This window comes from Epinephelus fuscoguttatus, linkage group LG2 (genome assembly GCF_011397635.1).
Source record: "Epinephelus fuscoguttatus linkage group LG2, E.fuscoguttatus.final_Chr_v1".
Classification (NCBI taxonomy): domain Eukaryota; kingdom Metazoa; phylum Chordata; class Actinopteri; order Perciformes; family Serranidae; genus Epinephelus; species Epinephelus fuscoguttatus.
Window position 1 is genome coordinate 31,153,827 of NC_064753.1, and position 11,645 is coordinate 31,165,471.

An 11,645-nucleotide genomic window follows, 5' to 3' on the forward strand; every position below is an offset into this window, starting at 1 on the left:
ACCATCTTCAAAGGTCTCCGTTTTAGGGGGTCCATAACTCCACAGTCGTGTGGAGGCAAGGGATAAACATAGCAATTGTTATGTGCAGGTGTAACACAGAAACACTACACATCAAACTTTTTAAAGCACAGACACAAGCATTAAAACACAGTTTATAGTGTGATAAACTGAAATGTTGCTTTTGAATGCATAATAAAAAAGCTAGAGACAAATGTTGGGGAGCAGTGTATCAATCATGTAGCCTGGGGCCAATGACAGTTAATATTTTTTTAACAGTGTGTAGTGATCATATACTGACATCATGCATTTTAAGTAGACTATCAATTCACAGTAGAGGGTCTCAGAATGATTGAGACGAACACTGCGTACACTACAACCAAATGCATACAGAGGTTTCAGTCGCGACTGAACGCATGTGCTGCCTCTGATTAACAGACAACAAACAAATTCTTCCTGAAGCATTTTTAAGATGCATGAAAAACTGGATGAATTGGATGAAATTTTACTATAAAACATTACCATTAACCAAAGAGGGTGCATATAGCAACTGTCTACAGCACTTAAACACGGAAATGAAGCACAGATCTGCAGCCAGTTGCACCTGCTGTTTCTAAGTTCTGCCCTGGCTACAGTGTGTTTACCAAGTACAGAATACGAGTTACTAAATAACCACAGGAGCCTAGTTTTTACTGATTTACACCTAATAACTACTGAGTGTAACTGCTGTGCTGCTTTCACTATCTCGCTTTAACAAGTGCTTGTTGGGAAACTTTCTAAAGAGCACAAAAGGCTTTATAAGTTTCCCACAATCTTACTAGAGCTAGTCACCTGACTAAACCAAAAAACTAGGAGAGGACTTAAACTGAGGCCGTAGCCAAGATGCCAGAAATGACAGGGACACAACTACAGAAAGTTCATTGGCTCAAATCAGTGCAGCACTTCACAAATCCAGCCTGTGTGGCAGAGTGGACAATACAAGCACACCCATAGATAAAAGCACATGCTTTGAAAAAAGATCCCATGGTCTGATAAAACCAAACATTTCAGCCACAATGCAAGGTATAATGTGGAGTGGAAACCTGGCATCATCACTGCTGTGATGGTACTGAGAAAAAGACAACCGCTACTGAGGGCACCTGTATTACCTTACTAATTTGAAAATGATTTCCCAAAACCCAAAAGCCTTAAGCAAATGCATTTTGTTTAATTTTAATTTCGGAATATTCTCTTGAGTTAGAAAATCTCTTGAAAGTGAAACATACAGTGCATACAGTGCAGTGCTGTTATAAAGACAGACAGTAACCGCACATGTCTGGCTAGATCCATTCTCCAACAGTTAACTTGTAATGTAGCGTAGCACAAAGCAGGAGACGCGTTGCTTTGGTCATGGTTTGATGGACCTTGCACACTGTCGGTGGTTAAACTGTTGACCAGAACAATGTTTTACGTGACCTGTTATATGATGTTAACAGACCCCTCACAAAATGCACCAGGGTCCATCCTCTCATAGAGACATCCGATGGCACTCGTAGAGATAATCTGCCACATGTTCTCATTCAGGTTTCTGTCACAGTTTGTTAGTAATGGATATCAGGACAATAAGGACAGTCTGTTGATGGCTCAGTCAGATGGTTCAAGTGTTTTCATCTGGTCAAATTGGAGGAGCAGCACAAGAGTCTGCAAAGTTCAGCCTATCACATTGCTGTTAAGGCCAAATTTATGATTTAGAGCTACAACAATTAGACGATTAATTGTTTAGTCAACTGCCAGAAAATTAATGCTGCACTATTTTGATACTCTGAGAATTAGCTGCCCTTCTCTGCTTTATACCACTGTAAACTTTATCTGACAAAACCTTTAAAGACACTTCACACTCCAGGGAACTGGGATGGATATTTTTCGCTATTTTCTGATGCTACAAAGATTAAATGATTTATCAAAAAATTTAATTTTTGATAAAAATCTCACAGTCAGAAATCTAGTCTGAGAGATGCGCAAACACAGAGCAGGTCTAAATTCAAGCAAAGAAATGTTCAATTCCTGAAGCATTTAAAATTAACATGGATAACATTTTTAGGATGACTTTTCAATATGGCATGCATTTTAGCTGTATTTCTGAGTTGTTCCTACGATACAGCTGCTTACACTGGCCTGTATAACCACTCTGTCAGATGTCTAAGGGGCCGAACACATGCCGTGTTTTTTGTGGCCTCAAATCGATTGTTTTCAGTGTCAATACACTGCAGCCAGGCTCAAACGCCAGGGCGATGCAGAGGCAATGCACACACATTCCTGAGCACCTATTTTTCAGGGTGTGATGTAGAGTTGGGCGATCTCGTCGCCGCTGAAACGTTCACTTATAGCCTCTGTTTGGCGTTTGAGCAGCTTTATAAAACTCTTGAACATGTAATGGCTCCTTAATTAGCAAGTTGACTTTACATAGACGGCATATCTTTTCAATTTCTCCTGACATTGTGTTGTTTGGTTTGTTCACCACTCCGCGACATGCGCGTTAAGGCCCCAACATACTCAGGCGGAAGGGATTCCGCGGAGGTCCGCGCGGACTCAAAGTGGACGTCCGCAAGCCCTGTGCGTGCAAAGCTCAGATTTTACGACCGCGCAGACTCCGCTCCGTGCACCAGTGACTGCTCGGCATGTATTTTTCACATCGCGGGGATTTTTCATGGACATTTTTACAGGAAACTTCAACGCGGAAGTGCGCTCGACTATGAAAGCCCGAATGACTGCAGACATTCCTCGCGGAGTCCGCTCTGCTTATAGTACGCCTGAGTATGCTTGTGTCGAGAGGGCGGAGGCGTTGACCCCCCCCCATCCTCCGCTCTCTCACTAAGCAGCCTCCCTCTGTCTCCTCTCACTCAGCCTCGTTCAGCGTCGATCTCGTCAGCATGCTCCACACACGCACTGTCTCCCCCCCACACCTCGCGATTGCATCGTCATTTAAAAAAGACATCGTGAAACAACTCTTCTATCGCCGATGGACGATCGGATCGCCCATTGGCACAACCCTAGTGTGATGGCTGCACACTGAAATAAACAGAGTTCAACTTCTGGAACGCAGAACAGCATGTCATGTGGCGGGAAACAACCAGTCACGGTCGACAGATATTTTTCCTTTCTTCCGTAAATATGAGTCTGTCCTAAATATGGAGAAAAAGTTATTCATTTTAGTGCAGGGCTACCCTGAGCTTGTTATCCCAATACACATTTAAAAAACATTGCAGCAGGCTATGATATGGTGCTTGTGATGGTTGCTTAGCAACTTCAGGTGCAACTTGTCTTTGCACCCTTTAAAGTTGGCACAGAATAGGCACAAGAGTCACACACAGCGCCCAGACCTCGCATTTTCCAGGCGGTAAAAGACGTGGCATGTGTACGGCCCCTAAGAAAGCATCAATACTGCAGGTGAATAGATGCAGTGTGCACTGACAGCTGCTGCTGTCGCTATGCTGATTTCACTGCACAGCCAATGGTAACAAAGTGTTAAAGGACAGTTATGCATGTTCTGCGAGAGTGGTCGAATATTTTGATACTGAATACATACTAACAAGACACGGTTTCAGACACAAGTTTAAATTACATAGTTATTACCTTCAATCAAGCCTGAAATTCAGCCTCTATTTCTCCTTCTGAAATTTAGCAAAAAAAAAGGCCTCTAAATACGGTCAGATCAATCATTTGGTGACAAAAGTAACATAGAAAACATACCTGAATAAAGGCAGTTCCTTTAACTGCAACTACGTCAAAGAGACAAATACAGAATCTAGCAAGATAGATTTCAACTTTTTAGACCTTATTGGAAAATAAACAGCATTGCAAAGATCATACCATACCAAACTGCCTTTTATTTAAAGCTACGTTTTAGAAACAGTGGGCTTTGATTTTTTGGGGGATCAGACCCTGAAAACTAGCTTTAATTCTACCACCAGACAAATATTGTATCTCTAATGGGCCAATAGTGCAATACATCATAATTTCCTTAAAACATACAATCAAGGATGCTCAAGATGTTGTGTGTAACCTAAAATTAAACTAAATCTGCAACATGCTCCCAGACCTTTCAGTGCAACACTGAAAACACAGGAACAATACAATTACAGGCGTTACTCTGCTCAGTTCTTTCATGCTCAGATATAGGGTGTATGATGCAGAAAGAGTTTTTATAATGAGTAATAAAAAATGTGCACAGTTAAAAACGAACTTATCTTTATCACACCACATTAACAACAAAATGGGAGGTTCAGCAGTTATTTTTTGGACAAATGGTGGGATGCAAAATTAGCTGCTGTTCCTACTGCTCCAGTCCAAAGCTACAATACACTTAAAGTTCATCACAGTCCACCTGAATTAATGTCAAACAAGGACCTGTAAAACTGTTGTCGCAAGTCCTCAATATGCTCTCCACATGACAAACATTGCATACAAAGGATATTTGTTATATTGAAACTCTAAGCTTCTTCAAATCTTCTACCACTTGCCCAACTTTGGAGACCAAGACAACACAGTCTTTACTTTGCTGCAATCAGCCATTGTTAAAAGTCAATTTAGACTATGTTCAGACTGCAGGCAAATCAGATTTGTTTCTAAAATCAGGTCTTTGAGACTATGTAAACTGTTCCTTGAAAGTGATTGGATTGGATTTATTTATCCAGACATCACCAACTTATCTGCATGGGTTGCTTTGCTAACAATGTAGGCGTCAGTAGGAGACAGTTCTCAATGGGAAAGTATGAGAAATGGAGGCCCATCATTTTGCCCAACGAACAATCACACTGTCGAGGTGCAGTACAGAACTTGCCCTTCACTCCATTTTATTACAATGTCTGTCCACGGACTGTGGTTCTCCTTGTCATTGTCCATAACGCTCTGCTAAAAGCAGCATGGATTTTGCTCAGCACTTCGACTTCTCTCAATTTAACATTGACAAATCCAATTTGAGCTTCCAGAGTGTCCAGACTGAGACGCATCTGGAGAAATTCAACTGGAATCACACTTAAAACCACCTCCAAATGTGTTTGGATCCAATCTGCAGACATCACATTCATGTGTTTTTTTGCTGTCCTACTTTCTAAAATCAATCTGGATACAATCTACAGTAGATGTGCCAAAAAACAGATTTGGGCTGGCAATCTGACCAAGGCCATACAGGTCCAAAGATCTTGCTTGCTTAATAAACATAGCTATGATACCCCCCGTTTAAGTCACAAGCCTAAAACTCCTACCAAACTCAGCCTGGGGTTACACTGAATTTCTAAATACTGAAGATTCAGAAAACCAGCTACCATTAGCAGTTAGAAATTGAGTGATGGGGGGTGGGGTGGGGGGCAGGGGATAGGTGTATAAGTGGAGGACAGGGTTAATATTCTCCTATCCACAAGTCATCCTGTTTGAGAGTGGGAACCTCTGACTGGCTCCTTTCACCTCTGCTGACCAAGAACAAAAGTATCATTCAGTTAAAAATGGATTGAGGGCACCAATGGTGAAGCTGGCGAGCTCCACCAGCAGAGTGCAGGACCCCTGACGCCACCCCTCCTCTTTCCCTAAGTCTCAACCGTGTTCACGCTATGAAAGGACCTAACACAGCCGAGATGTAAGCTGTAACAACCCCCTCTAGCTCCTTTAAAATGCACATGAGTTAATGCACACACTGTACCAAAAACCTGTGCAGAGGCTCGGTGGCAGGTAAACTACATACCTTCAATAGGAGTGTTTTCTTTGTTACTGGCTGAGGGGCCTCCTCTTTTCTCATCTGCTTTTCTGTGACAGGACTGTTTCCATTACAGATGCCAAAACTCTAGCCCCTGTGGGCTGTAGGTGAGAGTCCACTCCAACATCGTCATATGATTTATCGCAAAATGTGTGGTCTTCCCTTGCCATGACTTTTTTTTTCAAAAGCAAAGGCACAAATCAACAGTAGGAAGGTAACAATAGGAACAGCGTAAAAAACTCATACTTGTATTAAGGACCTCTTGACCTTTGGGCACTGCTACACTTACAAAACACTATCTTGGAGCTGTCTGTTTCTGCGGTTATGTGTGTGTGTGTGTGTGCCTGTTTGTATCTTAAAATTTACACCTTCCTTTCAGTTGTTGGCACTGACTACACTGGATTTTTCCCAGCGCCTCTAAGCCATCAAATCGATTCTCAAGACATGACAACTGCAAACAAACTTGTAAAAGTTCAGTTCAAATGCTGCAATGACAAAACTCATATACAAGACGTTTTTTTTTCTCCCTTTACACATCAGCAGACCATTGTGGGTGCATTAGCCCTGAGAGAAGGAGCCCTTGCAGCTGCAATATGTCTCACTAATCCATCATGATCCCTAACCCCAGTGCTCCACATACAAAAGACGGAGGGAGTGGGAGAGGACAACTTAAGTTCAAGAGACCAGGAGAACAAATGAGAGTAGGACAGAGCGAGGGACAAACAACCTTTCACATACTTTTAAGAGGCTCAAGTGAATATATGAAGCAGTTTAGCGTTTAAAACCTGTTATTGGGATAGGCACAGAGCAGAGACAAGAAGATAGCACTATCTTGGAAACACATTGTTCTCCATTTTGGCATAAAATAGGCCGTCAGAGTGGCAGCACGGGCTATGATATCATTCTGTGAAAACATTGCTTCATGTTGTGATCGGGATGTCAGACTGCCCATAATAAGGAAAGAGTACACTGAGAGTTTCAGCTTAAGCAGTGGGCTCAGTGTGACATGTCTTGACAGCCTGGCATATGAATCCACTTCCTCTTTTTACTTTACCCAACACTTTCTTAACAATAGTGATTTCTAGTGGCACCAGTATTGGGTCTGGTGTAGCGAGGCTTTGGCCACCATTGTTAAAAGATGGCAAAACAACAGAGAGGTTTCCACACACAAGAACAAACCTTTTAGGCAAGGTGACAGTGAAATACAGGTTATTTACTTAACCAAATATCCCATTTTAAACAGGCAAGTACCTATGTAAACTTAGAGTCATAACTTCTATTCATTTGTTTAAGGGAGTACAGTAATTACAAAAAGCCACACTAAACTGCTGTTGTGAATGCTGTTACTTAGCATGGTGGTTACTATAGTTTATGATTAACCGAGGTTGTGAAACAACTAAGGAGTTTCTTTCTACATGGGGCAATCATCAACTGTACCTGCACCACCCCATAAAGAGTCAACCTACCTGGTGCACATGTGCCACACTTTTTTTTCCTATAAAAATGAGTGCCCTTACATGAAGCAGTAGTTAAACTCTTAGTCAGACTTGTTGTGAGAATGTGATAATGGCACAAGCTTGACTCCTAATTATTTTGTACTAAACACACTGCTGGCTACAATCCACACAGCATTACTCAACCAAACCTGGCCCTTATTTGTGACCTCAGCACTCCATACATTGCTTGTTGGGTTGGTCGAATAGGATTTTCAAAGCAGCACATGGGGGAAAAAATACAAATGTTATGGTTTTACCTGTTATTCAGCAGTATGTTGCATCAAGGTATTTTTGTGAACGCAATAATGTCTTCAGTTTGCTGGTTAAAAATCACTTTAATCCCTCTGAAGACACATCCTGCTGCTGGACGACAGGTAAAATAACCCTTTGAGTGCTGATGCCACAAATAGGGCTAACCCATCATAAAGTGGAAATAAATATCATCATGTCTAGAGCTAAAAGGATTTGTCTATTAACTTAAAATGTATTTGTTTGCTCATTTACTCTATAATAAAACAATACAGTTCAACATTTACCTGGTTCAAATGTGATGTGTTGCTGCTTTTCAAAGTTTTACATAATTGTAAATTACTTTATTTATTTATTTATTTTCATTTTGAACTGTTGGTTGCATAACAATTATTAGACGTCAGCTTGACTCTGGAAACGTGATGGGCATTTTTCACAATTTTGACATTTTGCGCACTGCTTTCAACAAACTAACTAGCAATTACTGTCATCATCAATTGGTCTGCCAATTATTTTCTAAAGTGACTGTTCAGTCTAAAAATTGTCAAAGAGAAGAAAAAAATGTCTATGATTATTTCCCCGAGTCCAAGATGACATATTTAATTTGCTTATTTATCAAAGCAACAAAACCAAACCCCAAACTACTCAGTTTACTGTCATATATGACAAAGAAAGAACCAAATCTGCAGATATTTGACACTGGAACCAGAAATTTTGCTTGAAAAAGGATTTGAAACAATTAACTGATTGTCAAAATAGTTTCCAGTAAGGTTGCGGCAGGTTGTTGCAACTCTAAATGATTGATTGAATAACTGATAAAGCATTTAACCACCAGTTGCAGCTAGGACTCGGCAAAATATCCATACTATATCAATATAAGTCTGGATATTGTAAGTTTGGATATCACAATTAGATTAGTTGTAAGCTGTTAAATTAATCGCCGACTAATTCGATAATTGATTACCTGGTTTGAGCATATTTTTTTTTTTAACAAAAAAATCTCTGATTTCAACTTCTTAAATGTGAATATTTCCTGATTTCTTTACTTCTCTGTGACAGTTTGTTAAAAATCTTTGGTTTGTGGACAAAGAAGACATTTGAGGATGTCAACTTGGGCTTTGGGAAACACTGATGAACATTTTTCACCATTTTATGACAATTTACAGACCAAACAACCAAACAATTATTCAAGAAAATAATCAACACAGTAGCTGACAATGAAAATAACCATTAGTTGCAGCTATAATATCATAAGTGTTTTCCTGGTTTTGCAGGTTGCATTACAGTAAAGTGATGTCATCTCTGAACTGACCAGATTGTCCTTGCTGTTCTCTTATTTGCCTTTGCTTAGTCATTATATCCACATTACTGATGATTATCTATCAAAAAATCTCTTGTGTAAATACTTCATGACTGCACCAATAGTCAGCCCTATTGTTGCAATATTGATATTGGGGTATTTGGTCAAAAATACTGTGATGTTTGATTTTCTCCATGTCGCCTGCAGCACTCATGCACATGTCTATTATAGCATGAGTGGGAATCTGATTTAACATTGCTCTGGGTAACTTTTTGGCTGCAACAGAAAGTTGGTGGCAAGTTCTCAAGCTTTAACTGAACTCTGTGGAGATATGACATGTTAAATAATCTTCATTAGGACTTTTTTTAATCTCCAGTGGGCCGTTTGTGGGAAGTTTACCCCATGATGTTGGATGCAACCACTTGATGTAAACACAACATCCCACACTCAGGCCTCCATGGTGAGGCATGTATGGGTGCACAGACACGTTTGGAGGTATGTGGATGTTGGTTAGTACTTACAGGTAGTAGGTGAAAGCACTGAGCCCAGTTGGGACGGTGGTCAGCCCTCTCCCGGAGCAGTCTGCACCCCCATCTCCATCGCAGCTGCATGAGGGCGAACAAACGGCCGTCGACTGCCCTTGACCGGCGGCACCAGGACGAAGCAAACACCACAAACATATCCAAAACAAATCCACACGCATTTTCTCCCCGTCGGTTCAGGTGAAAGCGACAAAAAAGATGGCCTTTCCTTTGTGGTTTAGTCTACTCCGGACGTCGACTTCTCATGTGGTTTGGTCGGTTGAGGCATGAAGAGATGAAGCCTGACCGACGCTTTTCAAAACAAAATATAACGTCCGAGCACTTCATACATTCACGAGCCCGACCAGAAAATACCAACGGCACAGTTTAGCTAGCGTTAACAAGCAAACACTGCCTCCGTAGACGAGTGTTTTACCTTGCTGTGAAACATTTCTCAACCCCCCTGTGTGTCGTATTAGTCCATGAAAATAAAGTAGCAGGGCTGGCGACAGGAGCGGTAGCCTACCTTGCGTTTTTTTGCGTTTTCGTTGTCCCATTAAATAACCACAAAAATATATATAACCACAACGAGCGGTGCCTGCTAATGCGACGCTAACAGGCTGATCCCGGCGGCGGTGAAATGTTCAGTTAAACACACCGGACAATCATGGTTTGTTTCCTAACAGGAGATCACCGACAGTTTTCAGCCATTCCTCACGTTCCCCTCCTCTTCTGCTCCTGACATCAACAGCATGCTTGTAGCTCGGCAGGCACCCTACCGGACAACCTGCGGCACTGGGCCCGGCCTGTGCAACACTGTGAGACCTGCACCACAACGTCAGAGGCTGCCCAACCGCTGCACACTCACCAGCGAAGGGAACAAGGCAGGTAAAGACTACAGGAAGGAGGGCCAGGCTGGGTAAAACTACTTGTTTACAGTGTTTCAACAACAGTGGTGGAGTGTAACTGAGTGCAATGGTGAAAGAAGAGCTCAGATATTTTACCTAAGTAAAGGTAGTAATACCACAGTGTATAAATACTCTGTTCCAAGTGAAAGTCCTACATGCAAAATCTGAATCAGGGCCGCTGCTGGCCATTTGGGTGCCCTAAACCATGTTGCTTAGCCCCCTCCACCCCCAAATCCAAGTGTTTCCAAATTGGGAGTGCACTCCTCTTATACAAAGTCAATTGAGAAACCCCAACTATACAATAACAGTATTACACTATAGAACTAACGACAGGGCAAGCAAACACACAAGCACACACATACATTTGTGCAGTCTTCTTCGATAAAATAAATGGAAGAAGGATATGATTTGATTTGATGTGCCACCCCCTCTATAAAGTAAGCCAATTAAAACCCCAGAACTATACAATAACAGCATTGTACTGTATGAGCCATCTAAGCACTTAAGTAAGGTAAGAATATCTGTGTTGATATGATATATCATATAGGTTCTGACCATATCTAAGTTTACACAACAGTTTCTGTATATTTTGAATAGTGTATGGTAGTGGACAATACTAAACTCACAAATATTTACTTTATTTATGTGTTAGAATCCAGGCACAAGCTATTCATGCCGAAAGGCAGTTTAGTGCATATGACAGGAGAAGATTACGGACAGCATCATGTGTAAAGATGAAGGAGGGCCAGGCTGGGTAAAACAACTTGTTTACAGTGTTTCTAAAGCTGTGGTAGAGTGTAACTAGGTGCAATGGTGGAAGAAGAGCTCAGATATATTACCTAAGTAAAGATAGTAATACCACAGTGTATAAATACTCTGCTCCAAGTGAAAGTCCTACATGCAAAATCTTACTCGGGTTGATCCCTGGGTGGGGGAGCCCTTCTGTGCAGAGTTTGCATGTTCTCCCTGGGTTTTCTCCGGGTACTCCAGCTTTCTCCCACAGTCCAAAGACATGCATGCATGACTCTAAATTGGCTGTAGGTGTGAATGTGAGTGTGAATGGTTGCCTGTCTCTATGTGTCAACCCTGGAGACCTGTCCAGGATGTACCCTGCCTGTTGCCCAGTGTCAGCTGGGATAGGCTCCAGCCCCCTGCGACACTAACAGGATAAGCAGTTACGGAAAATGAATGAATGAATATAATAGGATATAATAATATATGTTATCAATACCATTATTGTTCAAATAAACATAAAAAAAATTTAAAAAATCAAACAGAATGGTCCCATTAGTCACACAAAACAGAAGAAAAGTCACCAAACTTTACGATTCTGTAGAGACTATATGCAGGAGATCATAATTTTAATGTTGCAGCTGGTTGAGGTAGGACTCATTTTAACTAGGCTGCTTGATATACTGCTGGATAGATATATACTGCTATATACTG

At 41.3% G+C, this 11,645-nt stretch overlaps 1 protein-coding gene across 1 annotated transcript in view; it reads right to left on the reverse strand.

The window, feature by feature from the left end:
• Positions 1–10,166, reverse strand: part of lgr4 (leucine-rich repeat containing G protein-coupled receptor 4) — a 38,795-nt gene extending 28,629 nt beyond the window's left edge. The window contains exon 1 of the mRNA XM_049595588.1: positions 9,292–10,166. Within this exon, the coding sequence (XP_049451545.1) occupies positions 9,292–9,473 (182 nt within the window). The 5' untranslated portion in view covers positions 9,474–10,166. The remainder of the gene's footprint in view (positions 1–9,291) is intronic.
• Between the last annotated feature and the right edge of the window lie 1,479 nt (positions 10,167–11,645).